The following is a 20,191-nucleotide window of genomic DNA, read 5'->3' as shown; positions in this document are numbered from 1 at the left end:
CACAGCTGAAATGCCAACAGTGCATTGTGCAGTGACGAGAGAATCGCGAGAAACGTACGGACTACGTAGTACTTCTTTCGCATTGTAAATGAGGAAGAGTGTTGGGGGCTAAGGAATGCAGTTTTACGCGAGAATGTGAAAAACAGAATCTAGAACTGCCAGAGTGGGCGGAAGAAGGGCGGAGTCCGAAACGGAAAAAGAAAACGGAAAAAAAGAAAGAATAACAGGATGTGGAAGAAGGGAAAGAATGGTCGTAGAGGGCAGGTTTGGAAGCGGTGAGCGAAGTAGGCGAAGGCGAAGGCGAAGAGGCGACAATACGACCGTCGATCAGTACCAGGCGTCTTGGTCTGGGGATGGCGAAGAAGTTGATGCCTGTCTGGGTGGTGGGCCGCGCCGCAGCAGAGGAATATCATGACGTAAGAATGAAGCTGCAGACGAGCACGAAAACTACTCCGTATTTTCGCAGGAGGAATTGCATGCAGGTTCTACGGAGTACGGAGTACAAGTGAGTACTCCGTATACTCCGTAATACGAGCAAGATGCACGGGCTGCGCAAATTTGACGGTGGCAGAAGGACCGCAAACCCCTGTTTGGCAGGTCGGCTGCCTCGCTGGCCGGAGCAGGCGGCTTAGGCCCCTGAAGCATTCCGAGTCCATGGTTGACATTTGCAAATGGTCGCTAGCGGCGCTGTGATGTTGCATCGCGGCCGCCTGTGTTGTCATCTTCGAACACTGAGCATCTTACAAATGCCGGGGCTTTTAGCACACCAAACAAATTACACACAAATTGCGCACCCGCAGTGGCGGAAGAGCCAGCAGTCAAGTAAGATACATAGTAATATTAATAGCGCGAGATTGAGCTTCTCCACGCGCATTAGCGCAGCGGGGAAGAGCTGTACGGCGCTGCAGGAGACTGACAGAGAGAGAGAGATGGGCGTTGGCTGAAATTGAAGTTCATGACCCCCCGCGACTGCCGACTGGGGTTCTGAGCCGTGGCGGCGGGTCGATTCAGATAGCCGGAGATGACTGGAGGGCGGCCGGACCAGCGAGAGAGCAAGAACAGCTTGGGTTCTGCCTGCCACGGCGACAGCACATCGATCCTTCCGTTTGCGTCCAAGAGCTGTTTTTCCACCGAGCTCTCCTTGCATGGCTGGGCAGACATGCAGCCAATCAGCAGGAGCGCCTACGGGCACAAGCGCAACGCCGTTTCGAAGCAGCTGGTGGTTGAAACCGAAGGCAGCCAGCCGTTTATTAAGAGCGCAGGCTTGGCCCCTGATCGTCCGAGGAGCAGGCAGCGCTGTCTGTACGTCGTACATGGTAAGATACTGGCAATCTGTTTAACCCTGCAGCGGCAGGTCCTGTCAGTCCGCCCGAAATTTCCATGGCCCTGCCAGGCCTCAAGCAGCCCATGCTCCACCCGCAGAGCACGCCACGAGGCCACACGAGCTTTAACCTTTTTGTTTGGCGAGAGCGGTTCGAGGAAGCCGTCCCTTTGTTCCATCTGGTTCTACGGAGTACGAGTACGAGGGCAGGCGCTTTTGCGAGCGTGACCATGACGAGACTGCGGAATTGACGACTCAAGAACGGCGTGCGAGTATGGCGGGTGTTGGTTGCAGTCGTGCCTGCCCGTACACTATCTACTTGTTTGTGCCTGCCGTGTTCATGCCTGCCGTGTTCACGCATGCCGCTCGTATGTTGCGAGGACGCATTCTGATGCAATGCACGTACTCCGTAATGCAGGTGCAAATGGTGACTCCGTCTTCGCAGGACCACATTCCGCCCTGCCCGAGCCCACCAATCTCCTCCCCCCACAGCTCAGCAGCCTGACCTTGTACGGAGTCGGCCAGCCGTGCTAGCGCGTTATGGCCCTGGCACGCTAAGGGGGTTGTCTTTGGTGCCCCTGAAAGTCAACAAAAAAAATACACTACCACGGGAAGGGAGCTTGAAAAATACGCAGGAAAAGGAAAACAAGGAGCAGCAAAGGCCGCGAACCGAAGAGCAAGACCACAGGACGGAACGGCAGCGAGAGGGACGTGGCCACGCCCATTGGACCGTCCATATCTGTGACTGTGTCGCATCCTGTCCGTTCTCGCTTCCCACCAGCGTCTGCTGAGCCAAATCTGAATCCGATTTGACTTGCACGCCCTGAGAACAAGCGTGATGGCCGAGTGTGGCCGTCCTGCCAAGCACCGATCATGCCAGCCTTCTCCGACCACGACGATGCGGCCTATGCGGCCGACGTCGAGGCAGCCTCACCATCGTCCTCGATGTCCTCGCCGTCCCGACGCCAGCAGCGGAGCTTGGCGAAAGGCCGTGAGTTCGGCCTGTACGCGAACCGTCTGCGACACCATAACCCCTCGATGAAACACGAGGGCGATGCTCCCGAACAGCCGCACCAGCCGCACCAGCAGCAGCAGCCGGACCAGGGCTATCCAAACAGCAACCACAGCAGCAGCAGCGTCAACACCCATCCCAACTCCTACACAAACGAGCAGCTCGACCCAGGCAGTCGAAGCAACAGCGCTGCAGGCAGAGCATCCAAATCGCCTCGATCGCGAGTCTTTTACGACCGGTCTCCCGCAGCCGAGAATTTTGACAACTACGACGACGACGAGGAAGAGGACGTCGAGTCTGCCGACATCTTCACCGCCCGCCCGGTGCAACTGCAGCCGCTACAACACCAGCAGGTTCAACAGCAGCCTCACCAGCCGTTCCAGCCTCGCCAACCTCAACAGTTTCAACAGCCTCGCACGCTCTCGCCCACCTTTGCCGTCTCTCCCATCAGCTCGCCCGTCTCATCTCCCTCACTTCGCTGGGCTTCTCTAGCCCACGGCAACGACCACACCTCGTCTTCGATCGACTCGATCGCTCAGCCAATCGCCTCCACATCTTCGGCTGCCACCAGCCCGCGGTCTTCCACCCCAAAGGCCTTCCGCACCAGCTCCAACAACTCCGGCTCGCGTTCCCAGTCACCCGCTTCAATCAACAGCCGCTTCCTCGGCCTCAGCTCACACCCCTTTGTCGCCCGGAGTCCGACGCCCGATCGTTCCTCCCCAATTCCACCGTCGACTCTCCCCTGGCTGCCGGCGGACAGCGGAGGATCATTAACCCAGTCTACGCTAACGGCAACGGCTACAACGGCACCAGCACCAACAACTACAACACCAACACCAATACCAACACCAACACCAACAACACCTACAACTACAACCACTACGACAACAACCACCTGCCCGCCCTTGCCTTTTCTGGCGCCAGAGCCCTGCGCTCGCCTTCTCCCGCTTCCGAGCGGCCTTCGCCCACGACGTCTTTTGCGTCCGACGGCATGCTCGTTGGCAACTTTTCTCGTCCTCGTATGGCCAGCATTAGCCGCGGCTCGCGCGATGCCCGACCAGCGCCAATGGGCCTCCACTCACAGCCATCCTGGCCCCAAGAACTTGCCCGTGGCTTCTCGGCCGCCTCCAACCGCTCCGGGGGCACCTTTTCCCCTCTTCCTCACCGGCCCTCGAACGACCAGCTCCACGGTGGCCGTCACGGTCCCCCCCCCCCGCTACAGGCTTCCGGCATGATCTCTCCAGGCTTGCCCCGACCACAGGCTGCGTACAGCCGAACTGACGGCATGGGCGGCAGCTACGGCGCCCACCACAACCAACCGATGCCGCCCCAGGTCAACTACCCCTTCCACCACCAGATCAACCACCAGATCGGCCGCTCAAACAGCCATCAGAACCTGTACCAACACCCCTACCAGGCCCCGCACACCAATGGCTCCGGCGGCAGTGCCCATGCCCGGGATCCACTACCGTGGATTGCCGACGAGGCGCTCCGGTCCAGCTACCGGTCTCAGACGACAAACTCTACCGCGCAGGGAACCCTGTTCACCGCCACGGGCACAGACCGGAGCAGCATGGCGACAAAGACGAGCTCGCGAGCCTCTATCTCGTGGTACGCCAACGCAGCCTCGGGCGGCGACGACAGCCTGGACGTCGACGATGTTATGGATATGTACGAAAAAGGCTTCGCTGACTCGACTGGCGCTGAGGACAACGCCAAGGATTCGGGAGACGAGGTGCTGACTGACGGTGAATGCGCCATGCTTCCGCCGCCGCTGGCTGCAGAGGAGGGCAGGGAGCAGTACCTCGTGCGCGATTCCGCTGCATTCTTCCGCAACTCGGGCCTGCCGTCGTCTCTGCCCGACCATGCCGGCCTCGAGCTTGTGGCCCAGAAAGCAGCGGCCCGGAGGGAGGAGGAGATCGATGCGGACGACAAGTACAACATGTACGACAGGTACGACGAGAAGCAAGACCTTCAGCTCGACGACGAGCTCGACGAGAAACAAGACCTCCGACTCGACAAGGACGACGAGAAGCACTACCTTCAGCCTGACAGCTACGAGAAGCACGACCCGGAGCCGGACGAGTACGACGAACCGGAAATCGAGCGGGAAAAGCGCGACTCTGCCAAGATGCTCGAACGGGAGGACCAGATTAAGATGCAGTCGCCTCTGACCGTTGGGCTGGGCGTCGAAGCTGGCGAGAGCCGTCCTGGGTCGGCCAGGTCGTCCCTCTTCCGAAACGCAACCGAGGCCGAGGATCCCGACTCCCGCGACCGGTATGGCTTCCGCAAGCAGAACCAGTACATCAGCCGGCAGCAGTACGACTCGTGGAACGGCCCGTACACAGATTACATCAACCGGCGGCGGCGGAAGTGGGTGGCGTATCTTAAGGACTCGGGGCTGATGACGGAGAAGCCAAACCGGTTCCCGCCGCCGAGCGTCAAGACCAAACGGTTCATCCGCAAGGGTATTCCGCCCGAGTGGCGCGGCGCGGCGTGGTTCTACTACGCCGGAGGCCCCAGCATTGTGGCCAAGCACCCGGGCATCTACGACTGCCTCGTGCGGCGGGTAGCGGCCGGTGAGGCCAAGGAAGTCGACATCGAAGCGATCGAGCGCGACCTGCACCGCACCTTTCCCGACAACGTGGCCTTCCAGTTCGCGGACGGCCAGCAGCCCGGACACGGCGACAACCGGGATCTGGATGCGGACGGCAAGCCGAACACGGACCCGACGGCAGACCGATCGGACGAGCCGAAGATCGTGTCGAAGCTGCGGCGCGTGCTGCTGGCCTTTTCGATCTACAACCCGCGTATCGGGTACTGCCAGAGCCTCAACTTCCTGGCCGGGCTGCTGCTGCTCTTTGTCGAGACAGAGGAGCAGTGCTTCTGGCTGCTGAACGTGATCACGCGCATTTACCTGCCGGGAACGCACGACATGTCGCTGGAGGGCTCCAAGGTCGACCTCAGCGTTCTGATGACAGCGCTGCAGGATTCGCTGCCCAACGTGTGGGCCAAGATCGGCGGCGAGCTCGACATGGGCGCCGGCCACCCGGGCCAGCGGCACCAGGCAGCGGCACACGAGGCGGCCAAGCACAGCAACCCACTGGGGCTGCGGATGAAGCTGCCAATGCTGGGCGGACGGGGAGCCGACGCACTGGCAGCAGCATCGTCGGCGGACCACCTGCCGCCCATCACTCTGTGCATGACGGCCTGGTTCATGTCCTGCTTTATCGGCACGCTGCCGATGGAGACCACACTGCGGGTGTGGGACATCTTCTTTTACGAGGGCAGCAAGACGCTCTTCCGGGTGGCCTTGGCGGTCTTCAAGCTGGGCGAGTCGGAGATCCGGGCGGTCAATGACCCGATGGAGATGTTCGGCGTCGTCCAGGCGTTTCCGCGCCGGCTGCTGGACTGCAACATGGTCATGGAGGCGACGTTCCGACGGCGCAACGGCTTCGGCCACCTCAGCCAGGAGAACATTGAGGAGAAGCGGCGGGAGCAGCGGGACGTGTTGAAGGAGGCGAGGAAGCCGGACACGGCCGACAGCAAAGCGGATAGCGGCAGCATTGTTGGCGGTGGGGGTGGTGGCAGTATTGGTGGTGTCAGCAGTGGCGGTGCCACCAGAGACACGACGACGGCAACGACGACGACGGCGACGACTATGGCGACGACGGCGACGACAAAGGGCACGCTTGCCGACGGACAAAGCGCTGGACGCCTGTTTGCCGGCCCGGATGCGCACGACGAGCTCGGCCAGGATGTGCGCCGAAAGGGGACGACCCTGTTTGGTCGCTCGCGGCGCGAGCGACGACCGCTGGCCGAGGTGATGTAGTGCTGCGCCTGCACTTGAAGGGCGTGCGCTCTGAACCTGTTGCTTTTCCCTCCTTTTTCTTTTCCTTTCTGTCTCTTTTGACCATTTTCTTCTTTCTGATTTTTTTCTGTTCTGTTCTGTGTTCTTTTTTGTTTTCTTATTTCCCTTCTCCTCCTTCTTGCGAAGATTATTTTCCTTTGTCCTTTCTATCACCGTGTCTGGGTGATGCGTTACGGCTGAGATATCATAGAAGCATAAAACTTCGGGGAGGAGAGCATTCGGCTGCCTGTGCGCAGCACGAGAGGATGGACGTCCTCTCAGCATTGCGAGTCTTTTTTACTGGTCGCATTTTGTCGATTTGTTTTGTTGTTTTTGCCGTTTTTGCCGTTTTTGCCGTTTTACCCTGTTTTCTCCTCTCATTTCCGGTCGTGCTCTCATCCGCATATTTTCATCTGTTTTAATCAAAAAAGGGCGACACGATAGCGATTGCATATTCTAGAGACTATGGACCGGGCAAGGGAAGGGCCACGAAGGCGACACCGCAGTCTGCCGCCAGTTGATGCATTGGGCTGGTGTCGGCATTTCTGCACATTGATTTTTTTCCTTTTTCCTTCATTCGTCTCTTCCGTGTTCTTCTTCTTACATCATCATCCTGTGGGCGGTCAAGACGGGGCGTATAAAATCAGTCATCACATTCGGAGGCGATAGCAAAATAATGCAATATTTCAGTGGTAGACGAGATTGGCACAAGGCAATACGAGTCTATTACGAACACAAACACGACCAAGAGAAACACCACGCTTTCGCCCAGGCGGAGATTATCTACTGCTGTTAACACAAGGCAGCCTCTGTCCATCTGCTGACACTTTTTCGCTTCCCACTTAGTCATCGTTGCACTCCGTTTCCGTCCGTTCTCCGTTCTCCCTCCGTTCTCCGTAACCTTCACCGTTTGCGCGTCTCCGTCTCATCTGTCATGCGCTCCCCCTTGTGTCCACCGACCTACCCGTCCGTACCGCTGCTGTGAAAAGTCGCGCACAGCGCCGCATAGTGGTGCGTCAGGTCCAGCACGTGCTGCGGCAAGTTTGTGGCCTGCACCAGGCTGCCGACCTTGACCGCGCCCTCGTCCTCGATCAGGACGCGAACCGTCTGCAGCAGCTGTGGCGAGAAGCCCGAATACCACCGATACTGCCAGGTGACCAGCCGGATCACGGACGCCACCGTCTCGGCCGTGCTGGCCGGCTGCGGCATCGCCACCGGCGTCGGATGGGAAGACGACCCGCCGGCGGCTCTTGCTGGCGACGCCGTGCTCGCCGTGCCGTTCGCGTTGCCGTGGCCGTTGCTGGTGCTGCCTGTGCGGCTGCTGCCCGCCCGTGCCGTCTTGAGCGCCCGCAGGATGCCCGACATGGCACGCGGGCTGAAGCGCTGGGCCAGACAGGCGCGGTAGGCTTCGACGGCCTCGTCGGCGTGCTGCAGCCGCTCGGCCAGCAGCCCGAGAATCTCCCACTCCTCGGCCGACTTCTTGTACTGCATCTGCTGCGCCCGGTACTGGGCCATCTGCGTGCGCCAGATCGTGTACACACGCAGGTCCTCGTACAGCACCATGAACAAGCTGTCGAGCCAGCGCTCGCACAGCCGCTTGTTGTTCAGCCGCGAGAGGTGCTCTTCAATGGCGGTGCCCTGGTTTGTTAGTCACGTGATCTCTTTCTCTTTCTCTTTACCTCTCTCTCTCGTCTGTACTCACATGCTCTTCCTTCTCGCCCGCATCGGCCGCCGTGCTCGGCTTCTCGACCCCGGACCGGTCGTCACCCTCGATCTTGGACGCATCGTCGTCCTCGTCCGCGCTGCTCTCACTCTCGGCAGCGCTGCCGGTATCGTCGCCGTCGTCGTGCCCGTTTGTCTGCGGGTCGGGCGTGCCCCGAAGCGCATCCGTGCTCGCATTGTTTTTCGTGTCGCTTGCAGCAGGCGCAGCAGCAGGCGCAGCAGCAGGCGCAGCAGCAGCGGCAGTGGCAGTTGACGCCTGGGCGGCCTGTTGGGTCACGGGATAAGAGGCAATGGAGCCCTCCTTCTTCTCGGTGCGGTACTCGTCCTCCATGACGAAGACGTTGCTCCGGATCTTCAGCAGCTGGTCCCAGCCGATCTTGGCGGTCATCTCGGTCAGGATGTTGTAGGCGTGTTTGAAAGTGCCGCGGTAGGCGGCGGCACGCAGGCCGAGCAGGCTGGGGTCGACCTGATCGTTGTAGCGCGAGTCAAGCTCGCCGTCGAGCTCGTCCAGCCGGGTTTCTGGCAAGATGGGCAGCGACACCTCCTTCGGCTCGGGCATCTGGGGCGAGTCCTTGTCCTGGTACGTGAACATGGGGCACGAGTTCAGGATCGTCAGCGCGTTCTCCCAATCCTCCTGGGCCACGTACACCTCGGCCAGCCGAGCCCACGTGCCAAACTCGCTCGGGGCAGCCACGGTGCTGCGGTCGGCACAGCCGAGAGCCATGCGCAGCCGCTGTTCCTTCTGCTCGGCCGTGGCGGCGGTGCGGGCTTTGCGCAACAGAAAGGCGGCCTGGGTGTCGAGCATGACGTAGTCCATCGGCTCCTCCTGTAGGGCACGGTGCAGCACACGCACCCCGTCGACCTCCTCGTTGCCCATGAAGAGTACCTTGGCCAGCAGCGAAGCTACCTCGACGTTCTGCGTGCGCAGCTTCTGGAACAGGTTGATGCCCGAGGCATAGCGGCCGGTCGTCTCAAAGTACTTGAGCAGGCCGCTGACCAGGTGATTCGACACCACCGTCGGCACCTGCACCGTGGCGTCGGAGCCCAGCTGCCAGCCGCGGAAGAAGAGCTGCTCGGCCGCGTTGAGGAAGCGGTGCTCGGTCTCCGTGTTCGTCACCGGGTTGAAGCGCCGCACGCCCATGATCTTGCGGATCGTCTCGCCGCTGCCGTCGTCGGCGTACGAATACGCCCGCAACACGCTGCACAGATACGTCTCCAGCCACAGCTCGTCCGACGCCTTCTTCTTCTCGCCCCGCTCGTCGACGCAGTAGCTCTCGACTGTTCCGGGAATTGTCACGTGCACCCGCATGTCGAGCCGTGAGAGCGCATTGTAGCAGCTAGACGTGTCAGCAGTGGCGCGTCACGTGGCCTTCTCCGTCTCTCGCCGTCGTCGCCTACCAGTACAGGCCCTCGCTGATCTTGGTCGTGGCAGTCGTGCCGGGCTCGCGGTACGTCAGGGTGTTGATGTAGGCGGCCAGGCTGGCCGAGGAGGATGCGTCGACACCTGTCACATGATGGTACACGCCAATCTAGATGATCGAGATGCGCCGACGTCGTCAGCACGGGTGGATTGCTGTGGGGAGGGGGAATGGCTCGCAGGGGAAAAAGGGGTTCCAGTGGCTCTCACATGGCGACCAGTTCCGCGGATCGGTTGCCTGACCAGATGGACGAGATCGGGTGGGCCGAGCTCGCGGAGCGACAACAGCTGTTCGGTTCTGCTCTCGACAGACTCGTGGACCTCCTCCTCGGTGATTCTGGCAGCACGCGACGGTGGATTAGACAAGGAACAGCTGCCAATGGGGACGATGGAGCAAGGGTGGCATTGCGGACGGGGGAAGACAGGGGTGAACACGGGCAGTGGACGGGAGAGACGTACTCGGGCACGGCGGGCGCAACCATTGTGTCGCTGGATCGCTGTGTCACGGATGGCGGGTTCGCGTCAGTGCCAACGGGAGGAGCTCGCTGGAATCCGGTAGCGACAGCTTTACTGAGAAAATTCGCGCTGCGACGTCGGCGGTTCGGCGGGCGGAGAGGTCGGACAGGCCGCAGATGTGTAGCTGGTCGGGAGGCAGACAGACGCGTGACCGTCTCGGTCCCTCGGATGGGGTGGGAGACTGGAGAGAGAAGCGCACCGGGCGACGCTTTCGGCTTTGTGCTGTTGTTGTCTGTCGTGATTCTTGGCGAAAACTGGTCTCAAGCCCACGAAAGCGGCCCTGGGCCCACGCACAGACCCACTGTTCAGCGCCACACCTGGAGCTGCTGGCCTGTGGCGGTGTCGGGCTTGACTGGTTGACGTCGTTCCAGCACTTTACTGCTGGGAAGGATCGCGTCGAACAGCTTCACGCGATTGTAGCGCAAATCACGACTACTTTGGGTGCTGCCCGTTCCTCGCCCGGCGTCTGTTTCTCGTCGTTCATAGTCAAATTCACATCGATCGCATGCCCCGGATTGCTTGCCCAGCATGGTGAGCCCATCCTGCTGCTGCTCCTGATCATAATGACCCCGGTCCACTGACATTTGGTGCTGCAGCCCGCCTTCGTGGCGATCAACGTCGAGCCCGAGGACAACGTCGAGGACGAGGTCGACGTGACGCGGCGGATCCAGACGGAGGATGCCTTGAAGCTATACCAGACGGCGCTCAAGCTGCACGCCCAGGGCGCGCGGTCGTTCCCGGAAGCCAAACAGGCATACGACGCCCTCTTCGAGTCCGAGATCTTTAAATACCCCGATGCAGCGACGGAATACGAACGATCTGAGCAGCAGCAGGACCGGCTGCTGGCGTCGGGACCGGCCATTGCGCCACGACTCGCACTGGAAACGGCCGCGATCGAGGACAACGCGTCCGAGAGCAGCCTTCCCCAGACATACTACCTCGCATACAAGAACCACGGCCAGTTTCTGCTGGACCGCATCCGACACAAGGCGCGAGCGGCACGACGAGCAGAGGCGGAGGCGAATACGGAGACGGATACGGAGACGGACGTGTTTGCCGAGGCGGCTGTGCTAGACGATTCGCATGAGGCTTTGAACGACTTCCAGGCGGCCCTCGACCGCGATCCGTCGGATGCGGATCTCTGGCGACGGACAGCGCGTGTGGCGGCATTTCTGCGCAGCGCACGAATAGAGCGGTACTGCCTCGAGGCGGCCATCGAGCTAGACGATGACCCGGCCGTCGACGAAGTCGGGCCACCCTCGCTCGCCGAGGGCTTTGCGGGCGAGCAGCTGCGAAACCAGCTACGGGCGCTGGGCGACGACATAGCGCTGACGCACCCGATCATGGCGCCGTATCTGCGGCGACAGGTGGCGGCGGCGTTGCGGCGGTACCTCGACCCGTTCCCGTGGCTGCCCAACCGGACGGGCGACACGGTGGCGCTGCCACAGACGGCAGCTGTTGTCCGGCTGACAATCCGGTTCTCGAGCCCGTCATGGGCCGACCTGGGCATGGCCTTGGTCCGATCGGCGAGCGAGGAGGGCGTCTCGGGACGGGCGATTCAGATCGAGGCGCCGGAGATGCCGGACGACAACCAGCTGATGCAGATCGAGATCGACCAGCAGCTATCGATGCACGTGTCGCGGCCGGCGGCTGAGGAGGCGGGTGGGGCATCAGACGAGGAGGCGGCCGAGAGCGGCACGACAAAGGAACACAAGGACAGCCACAAGGATCGCAGTACGTCGCAGTCGCGAAAGCGGTCTCAGTCGGCGGCTGGCCTGGTCGAGGCGGCGAACGAGGAGGAGGCGGGCGGCGACATGAAGCGAAGCAAGCGCATTCGACGACGAGAGACGTTGGCAGGAGAGGCAGTGGACGCGAACGCGACGCTGGCTGAACAGCTGCAGCCACTGCAAGAGGCCGACTCACATCTGTTTGGGCTGGCGCAGAGACTGCTGACTCGGCTGGGCGTAAAAGCGTTACCGGCGCTGGACGAGGTGCGGCGAACGATCCAACTGACAGGTACAGATCTGCGCACGGCAGAGCTGCAGAGCCGAGCAGCACGAGACATGCGGTCGGCGCTGGTCTTCTTCAAGGACGAGCGGGCCAAGGTGCTGCTCAGCAAGAAGGCCGGGCCGATTCTGGGACTGAACGCACTGCTGGAGCAGTCCAAGGCAGGCCAGCAGAGCGCGGTCGAGGTGGCTACTCTGGACGAGATGCGCGGGCTGCGAGCGTTTGTGCAGCAGTCGAACAGCGGGTGGCACACGCTGGATGAGGTGGCATACGGGTGGGTTGGCCAGATGGCGGCAAGCTACGCGACACAGCGCTGGTCGGCGACGATGAAGCAGGCAGTCGTGCAGCTAGTCAGCCAGCTAGACGGGGTTCTGTACCGGCGAGCATGTCTAGAGGTGGGAGAGTGGGTGGGCGGGAAGCAGACGACGAGGAAGCAGCGAGAAGACCTGCATGGACTCGTGCAGATGCTGTTTGAGCTCTACCTGGACGTTTACGAGCGGATCAACAACCCGGAGAGCTCGGTGAGTGAGGAGGTGCGGACAGAGACACGCGACCGACTGGACCGATGGATGGACGTGGCCTCGGGGCTGGCGAGATCGGCGGCATCAGAAGACGGCAGCACGACGAAAACGAGCAGCCTGACATACCGCTACCTCTGGGCTTGCGTCTTCTCGACGACGTTGGTAGAGGGCGTGGCACGGGAGCATACGCTGGGCTGCTGGGAGGGCCTGCGGCAGTTTCTATCGCAGCAGAAGCCGGTGGTCAAGATGGTGATGCCGAACAACGCAGTCATGTCGGAGATCTCGCACACGGCAGCAGAGCGAGAGATCAGCCGGCTGACCACGATGGATTTCTTTCTCGGGCTCTTCCAGGAAGAGCTCAAGGACCCGGTGGCGGTGATCGAGACGCTGGAGCCAGTGCTGAACCCCAGCTCAGTGTTTGTGGGCCAGCGACCGGTGTCGGAGTGTGCAGGGCCAGAGCTGCGCGACTTATGGAAGTTTCTGCGCGGCAGCAGCACCGATCTGAGGTTGTTTCTGTGGACGCGGCTGGCGGATGCGTACAAGGAGATCGACTACTCGACCAAGGTGCTGTCGTGCTATCTGCACAGCATCGAGATGATCGTGGACGATCTGGAGGGGACACCGTCCGAGGCAGCAAGTTCAGAGGCCAAGCAGCAGGCTCGTTTTGTGCAGATGCTCAAGACGCTGGACGAGGCGCTGATCCAGGCACTGCACCTGGCAGTCAACGACGCCGGGGCCTTTGACATTGTGGACGAGGCACACCTGCGGACAACGGCGGCAGCGCTGATACGAGCCATCTGCATGGTGCACGTGGCGCTGATGGTGGAGGACGAAGTGCGGGCAGGCCTGGCAACAGCGGCTTCGGGCTCGCAGACATACCACGGCTTCCAGAACCGACTGCACGAGACGTATGTGCGGGCGTGGACGTTGCTGTACGCGGTGTTGAACCGGGGGCTCCGAGGAACGGAAGTGAAGGGAGAGGATGATGAAGGTGAGGGCGAAGGTGAAGGTGGTGAAGGTGGTGAAGGTGGAGATTTGTCATCTCCGTCTGATGCACCTTCCCTATCAGCCCAAATGCAAAACACACTGGCAGAACTGCTGGACGCCATCCACCAGACGATCGGACTACGACGGTTCTGCAAGGCGTCCAACAAGATCTTTTTGCGCGTGGCACGAGCCGACCTGCTGCGGATGGACGGGCTGCTGCACTGGGAACAGCATCTGGGTCAGGTGCTATACGACCTGCACGGGCTGAAGCTGGGGCTGGCAGCCTCGGACGTGGAGGAGCACGGCTGTCCGGTCGAGCGGCTGGAGCGCAAGAACGCGCTGGCGCTGGTGGACAAGGTGACAGCGCTGGCGAGTCGGGTGTCGATGAAGGACCTGCTCAAGTCGGAGCTGAAGAACACGATCGAGCACATGCAGCAGGCGATCGGGTCGACCAAGTCGACGGCACAGATGATCCACAACCTGCGCTACTTTACCGAGTATCTACGGCGACCGATCCATGCACTGCGGCTGTACGAAGCATGGCGAGGCGGCGTCGAGCTGGACACGGTGCCAGCCACTACGCCCGACACCGCTCTCGCCCACGGTGGCTGGTTCTTCCTCATGGGCATGATCGCCCTGACCAAGTTCAAGGGCGTCGACCTGAACCGTCGCCAGACCCCCGGCGCTACCGACGACCTGCGCGTCGGCGCTCAGTATTTGCGCCTACAGCTGCAGCTGACCCCGTCACGCTGGGATGCCTGGTTCCGATTGGCCGAGTGCTCCGATTACGACCTCGATGAGGCCGTCCTCTGGTCGGCCGACAAGATGAACAAGGACCGTGGCGAGCTGGTGCGTCTGCAGCGCAGTGCCATCCACTGTTACGGCCTCGCCCTGTCGTACTGGGGAGGGGGGGACCTGGCGAGGACAGACGGAGACACGAAGCCAGACAGCGATGCGCTGCACGACCTCTACGCCAACTTTGGCCAGCGCATGTACGCCAGCAGTCGCGAGCCGTTTGCCATGGAGGCCTTTGGCCAGGCGGCCGAGAACGAGCGATTCTTCATCGCAGCCGACACCCTGTCGACGTACAAGAAGGCCCAGCACGGCTCCATGACCGAACACATGGTGTGGAAGTACGCGGCCCGGCTGTTTCGGCGGGCGTTGGGCACCGCCACAGCGGCCGTCGTTGCACCAGCCACAGCACCAGCCACGACACCAGCCACCGCCTCAGCCACTTCGCCGCCCGACTGGAAGAGCGCCTACGTGCTGAGCAAGTGCGTCTGGAAGATGTACCAGACGCCAGCCGTGCTGCTGAGCGAGCGCGAGCGGGCAGCCCAGCCAGGCGTGTCTGAGGTCGTGCGCGCGCTGGAGCGTACCATTGCCATGGTGGTGCAACTGCCAAAGCCGCGCCACGGCCAGGACCCCGTGCTGGAGCCGCACTACAAGCTGCTGTCGGTAGTGGACAAGCTGGTGCGGCGCGGCGACCTGGACGCGACTGCCGGCGTCGAGATCCTGCAGCGGCAGCCGTACGGGGTCAAGATGGAGGGCGCGGGCGCGGGCGGCGCTGCAGCACCGACAAAGGCCGCGTGGGAGGAGTTTGTCATTCGGTCGCTGCGACATCTGCGCGATAAGGACAAGTCAAATTGGCAGCACCGGATGATGATTCGCCATGCGCGGATACTGTTTGGGGATTGTGACGAGGAGGAGGAGGAGGAGGAGAAGGAGAAGGAGGTGGAGAAAGAAGTGAGAGAAGATAAGGAGCAGACTGACGTGGAGATGGAGGACGAGAAGAGAAAGGACGAAAGGGAAAAGGAGAAAGAGGACAGTGACAGCAAGTCCGAGAACGACAAAAAGTCCGACGTCGACGCTCACAAAGCCGCTATCCGCAAGGAACGAGCCAGAGCGGCCTTTGCTGTCTTGCGCGAGTCCATGTTCACCAAGACGATGGTGATGAACGTGTGGAAGTGCGATGCCGAACGGCCGGGCCGTCACCATGTCTACACCGAGCAGTACGTCCGCTTCGTCACTCGGCTGCTGGTCGTGCTGGAGGACCGCGTCAACCTGGAGGCGCTGCTGCGACGCATCCGCAAGAAAGGTGCCGACTTCTACCACTTTCCCGACCTCTGGCAGAGCTGCGTCATCAGCTACCTACGCCTGCTGCGACGCTGCTACGGCATCGCGTCGGCAGCAGCGACGGCCGCCATGGAGGATGTCTTCAAAGCGGTCACGCCGGAAGAGTTTGAGATTTTAGCCGAGCGCGTCAGTGACTGGGCCGGACAAGAAGTCTCGGACGGAGGAGGGGATGCTGTGGGCGAGGAGAGAGAGGCAAAGGACGTCAAGGACGTCAAGGACGTGCGGATGCCGAAAGACGGCGAGATCCAGCCAAGCCCGAAACCAGAACACCAGGCCCTCAGCGCCATGCGCGAGGCGGTCGAGATGAAGAAGCTCAACGGCAGTCTGATGAAGGCGGGACCGATTGACGATCTGATTGCCGACTGCTACAGCATCGTGTTTGCCGAAGTGGCCCGCGGGCTACCTGGCGAGGACCCAGCCCGCTTGATCGAAGAACGCCACCGCCAGCAGCGCCAGGAGGCCGAGCGCCTGGAGCGCCAGGAGCGGGAAGCCGAGGCGTCACAGATGCTGCGTGACTTCAACCTGTTTGGCGACAAGGCGGCCGTAACAGCGGAGACCGGATCCAGGTCACGTGCCGGCTCGGAGGGACCGCCTGGGGGAATAACACTACACGTAGCCGAGAAGATGGAGCGCCAGGGCTCGGGAGTGGGCGGAGACAAGGATAAAGGTGGCGCCGACCATCCGGTCCGTCGAGGCCGTGCAGCTGGGGTTAGGCGACCCGATGTGCTGCGCAAGGCCGAACAGGCGGCAGCAAAAGCGGCAGCAGCAGCAGCAGCGAGAGCTGGCGTGACGGGAACAGGCGTGACGGGCACAGGTGTGATCGGGACAGGAGTGGCCGCTGGGAGTGCAGGAAGTGCAGCTGGGGGAGGAGCAGGGATCTTGACGTCCGCAGCAGGCGCATCGACAACAGCCACAACGACTGCGACTGCACGTGAAAACAACGGCAGCGGACGGCGATCGATGCGGCTGGGCTCAGCATCGAGTGCGAAGAACGAGGCCGGTGGGGTCGACGGCGACGGTGACGATGGACGGGGTGAGGAAGAGGTCGAAGCAGAGGCGGATGGCCCGGAAGACGAGCCGGATGGCCGTCGTGGTCGACAACGGGGCCGAGGACGAAGCACGCGGAGCAAAAGTCGACTTAGTCAGCAAGAGGAAGACGGAGAGGACGGAGGACACGGAAACGGAGACGGAGACGGAGACGAAAACGGGGATGAAAACGGAGGAGAGACGGCCGAACACTCGCCCGATCCGGACCATGGCCATCTGCTCAGCCCCCACACAGACACCCACACGCCCAACCCGCACAGCTCGGCAGCATCGTCGCCGGCCGGCAGCGTGCATGACTCGGCCGACGACGAGAGCGAGCTGAGCGACGTGCCGGCAGACTACGACGAGAACGTGCCGGCATCACTGCTGCTGCTGCCAGAGGTGGAAGATGTCGACATGGTGGAAGCATAGGGTGAGAGGGGAAGAGAAGAGTACACAGGAGAGAGGACACAGGCGAGAATACCAAGAATAGGCCAGACACGGCAACAGACATTGTAGGATATCAGACACTTATGGACAGGTCATGGAATAGAGGATAGGCAGGATCGGCAGACATAGTTGCTGGCTGTTTTGTCTAGATGTGTACGGTTATCTATGCTCTCCTCTAGCTTCGTCTCCTTGTCTTCGTCTTGTTCTCCAGGTTGTACCTCTCCGTCCAGGTTCCATCCCCTACCTCTCCCTCGAGATCCATCCTCTACCCCCTCCCTCCGTTGTAGTCGGCCCCGCCGGCCTTGCGCAGCCGCACGACGATGTCGTCCTCGGCCAGGTCGGCACGGTCGCGCGCGTCGACCTGGATGCTGTGGTGGCGCAGCACAGCGCGAACGGCGCCGGTCTCGACGGAGACGCGTGCCTTGCGCATGACCCTGGTCTGCTCGCCGATCCAGACGATGAGCACAAACTTGACCCGCGTCGACTCCGAGTCGTTGGCGTACTGCACGCGCACGTAACCGTACTGTGCCTGTGCGTCGTCCAGCCGGTCGGCCAGCTCGGCGAGCCCGCCGCTGCCCGTGGCCTGCAGTGCCATCTTTCCGGTCGCCTTGCCGCTGCCCGTCTTGCTGATCTCGTCGCCGATGATGAGCCAGTTGACCGGATCCGTGTCCGACCGGACGGCGTCGTAGGCTGCCGCGATGGCGGGCACGTCCAGGCTCATCGTGCTGGAGTGGTGGTGGCGGCGTCGAGAGGAGACGGAAGTGGTAAAAAGAAGACAAAAAAAAGAAACACAGTGCTGCGAACCCAGACGACCTGTTCCCTGTTCCTGCGCTCACCGACCATCCAGAGTACAGATACGCCCAACATGGCCGATGCTCACACCTTCCCCTTCCCAGGAATACTGTGGCGGTGCCTGTGGCGCATGCTCCGTCCATGCTTCAACTGCCCCGCCCACAGAGCCCTGTCCGCCAAAGGGATCGTTGGCTGACTACGGCACAACTCCCTCTCGCGTCCATCCCTCCTCTGCTCCTCCTCCTTCAAGCAGGTTCGCGGCGTGTGTGACTACTGCAGCACCGCTCCTTCCTCGTTTGTCACTCATCCGTGGAGGGCTCCTTGTCTGTCTTTTGGCTGCTGCTTTTGTCCTGCCCAACATCTGCCTTGCCATCTTTAGCCAGGCCTTTTTACCTTCCTTTTCTCTTCACTTCCCAACCAGCTTCAGCTTCTTCAGCTTCTTCAGCTTTTTCAGCGCCCACCACGCCCATATCCTCGACCAGAACGCACGGGAAACCAGGTTCATACGCCCACCATGTCTTCCAAACGCATTGCCAAGGTGAGTCTGCCTCCTGTTCATCCATTCTGGCTCCTCTCTCTCCCATCCTAACTGCTTCCCCTCGACAGGAATTCGCAGAGTGCTCCGAGAACGCTCCGGAGGGCTACACTATCGCACTTGGCGGCGGCGGCAGTGATCTCCACCGCTGGAACGCCACGCTCTCTGGTCCTGCCGACACGCCCTACGCCGGCGGTCACTTTGGTGTCGTCATCACCCTGCCCACCGACTATCCCTTCAAAGCCCCCGTCGTCACTTTTGCCTCCCGTATCTACCACCCCAACATCACAAACGACAGTCTCGGCAACGTCTGTCTCGCCCTGCTCAAGTCTGAGAACTGGAAGCCGGCTACAAAGCTACGCGCCGTTCTCGACGCTGTTCGCCAGCTGCTCGTCGCCCCCCAGCCCGATGACCCCCTCGAGGCTCGCATCGCCGATGAGTACCGCTCCGACCGGGCCGAGTTCGATAAGCAGGCTGCTGCTTACACCGAAAACTACGCAAAGGGTGCCCCCAAGTTTTCATAGGACCTGAGACGTCCGCCAGAGCCTGCGTCCTTCTCCTGCCTCCTCTCCTTCTTCACCTCTTGTATTGCATGGTTCGGTCAAGGTCAGGGCGTCGTGGAACCAGACTGTATATCTTTTAACTTGCCGTTCTTCTTCTCTTTCGTCTTTATGCTTTCCGTCTTGCGGGGTCCACATCCACTTTAGGAGTTATACAGTGCTTAAATACAGCCCATCATTGTACCAACGTATGGCCGTTGACCACGCAGTAGTCTGATGATGCAAACGCCCTTTTTATTCACTCTCGTCTTTCTCGCAGCCCGCTGCTTACTTGGCCTCCTTGTACATGCGTGCCATGCGGAAAGCGAAGAACATAACACCGACTATCATGGGCACCAGCCCCAAGCCGAAGCCTGCATAGCTACGCAGACTGAACGGGTCCTGTTGTGCTAATGTGAAGGGAATTGGTGTATCTGTGTCCTCACTTCTCGCAGGTGTGACAAACGCAGCCTCAAGCGTTTTGGTGCCCTCAGAGCCGAGGTAGAATAGGTAGACGATGGCCAAGATGACCGACAGGGCGGGAACAAGAATGGCATCGCTCATGATGGCGGTCTTGGCTAAGGTTGTCTATAAGTCGTGTGTCTGGCTCTCTGGTTGTCTGGACCTTTCTTTTAATTAGTATCGCGTGAAAACACACAGCTGTGCAGTCTCTCTCACCTGTGACTGTGAAGAACAGAAGACAAGGATAGCTGTCGTGATTCAGATGATAATAATACTTCTATGTTGTCTTATAGGTATGAGGTACGACGGCAGAATACTTGTTTACGAATCGATTGCCTGTATTCTACAGAGCTGCTCTCTCATATGCAAGGAAATACATATCTGCCTGCTTGGCGCCTTCCTCTAGATCGTATCACAGCTGCTACTTCCTTGATAACTCAGAACTGCCCTGCGTTCTGATCTACTTGTTTAGCGTAGCATTGGCCTAGTAATCACGGTTGGTTATAGCAATTGTGAAAAGATGCAGACATAAAAATAAACAAGGCTAATGATAAAGCGATGTAAGCTCGAGCTGCCAAAAGAAAGCCCGAATTGGGTGCAAAAAATTCGACTCGTATCGACAAGAGAGAGATTCGAACTCTCGCTCCCGAAGGAACTGGCTTAGCAGGCCAGCGCGTTAACCACTCCGCCATCTTGCCTTGCTTTTCCGATGAATGTTGTTCGGCTGTTGTTCACAATACAAGCCCTGTCCACAAGGAGGTCGCCGTCCTATTTTAGTTTTCGTTCATGGTGCGGCAAACTGGTGAGGCATAGCTGGAAATACTGCACTAGACTGCTGAACAGACAAATGACTAAACTATGACGCTATCTCCAGCTGCCATCTCAGCCTGAGCAGGACAAA

The 20,191-nt window shown here is 60.6% G+C and overlaps 7 protein-coding genes across 7 annotated transcripts; 4 read left to right on the top strand and 3 right to left on the bottom strand.

Annotated features, from left to right (window-relative positions):
• Positions 1-1,021: 1,021 nt before the first annotated feature.
• Positions 1,022-1,855, top strand: CMQ_2486 (uncharacterized protein; the record flags this gene model as incomplete). Its single annotated transcript, XM_014316444.1, has 2 exons — positions 1,022-1,316; positions 1,767-1,855. The coding sequence occupies 2 exons, from the start codon at positions 1,022-1,024 to the stop codon at positions 1,853-1,855; spliced, it is 384 nt and encodes a 127-aa protein (XP_014171919.1).
• A 339-nt stretch (positions 1,856-2,194) lies between these two features.
• Positions 2,195-6,165, top strand: CMQ_2429 (GTPase activating protein; the record flags this gene model as incomplete). Its single annotated transcript, XM_014316387.1, has 2 exons — positions 2,195-3,111; positions 3,258-6,165. 2 exons carry the CDS (start codon positions 2,195-2,197, stop codon positions 6,163-6,165), a joined length of 3,825 nt encoding a protein of 1,274 aa, XP_014171862.1.
• Positions 6,166-7,025: 860 nt separating this feature from the next.
• CMQ_2439 (clathrin-coated vesicle protein) lies at positions 7,026-9,804 on the bottom strand (the record flags this gene model as incomplete). The annotated part of the gene is made up of 8 exons (XM_014316397.1): positions 7,026-7,084; positions 7,144-7,159; positions 7,213-7,821; positions 7,886-8,075; positions 8,160-9,242; positions 9,304-9,434; positions 9,533-9,659; positions 9,782-9,804. The coding sequence occupies 8 exons, from the start codon at positions 9,802-9,804 to the stop codon at positions 7,026-7,028; spliced, it is 2,238 nt and encodes a 745-aa protein (XP_014171872.1).
• Positions 9,805-10,366: 562 nt separating this feature from the next.
• Positions 10,367-16,944, top strand: CMQ_2082 (histone gene transcriptional corepressor; the record flags this gene model as incomplete). The annotated part of the gene is made up of 3 exons (XM_014316040.1): positions 10,367-10,369; positions 10,435-14,990; positions 15,186-16,944. The coding sequence occupies 3 exons, from the start codon at positions 10,367-10,369 to the stop codon at positions 16,942-16,944; spliced, it is 6,318 nt and encodes a 2,105-aa protein (XP_014171515.1).
• A 283-nt stretch (positions 16,945-17,227) lies between these two features.
• CMQ_2258 (cofilin tropomyosin-type actin-binding protein) lies at positions 17,228-17,683 on the bottom strand (the record flags this gene model as incomplete). The annotated part of the gene is made up of 1 exon (XM_014316216.1): positions 17,228-17,683. The coding sequence occupies one exon, from the start codon at positions 17,681-17,683 to the stop codon at positions 17,228-17,230; it is 456 nt and encodes a 151-aa protein (XP_014171691.1).
• Positions 17,684-18,268: 585 nt separating this feature from the next.
• CMQ_2156 (ubiquitin conjugating enzyme) lies at positions 18,269-18,813 on the top strand (the record flags this gene model as incomplete). Its single annotated transcript, XM_014316114.1, has 2 exons — positions 18,269-18,292; positions 18,361-18,813. 2 exons carry the CDS (start codon positions 18,269-18,271, stop codon positions 18,811-18,813), a joined length of 477 nt encoding a protein of 158 aa, XP_014171589.1.
• Positions 18,814-19,116: 303 nt separating this feature from the next.
• CMQ_2424 (uncharacterized protein) lies at positions 19,117-19,392 on the bottom strand (the record flags this gene model as incomplete). Its single annotated transcript, XM_014316382.1, has 1 exon — positions 19,117-19,392. One exon carries the CDS (start codon positions 19,390-19,392, stop codon positions 19,117-19,119), a length of 276 nt encoding a protein of 91 aa, XP_014171857.1.
• Between the last annotated feature and the right edge of the window lie 799 nt (positions 19,393-20,191).

The sequence above is a fragment of the Grosmannia clavigera genome (assembly GCF_000143105.1).
Source record: "Grosmannia clavigera kw1407 unplaced genomic scaffold GCSC_156, whole genome shotgun sequence".
Taxonomy (NCBI): Eukaryota; Fungi; Ascomycota; class Sordariomycetes; order Ophiostomatales; family Ophiostomataceae; genus Leptographium; species Leptographium clavigerum.
This window is presented reverse-complemented; position numbering and strand designations above follow the sequence as displayed.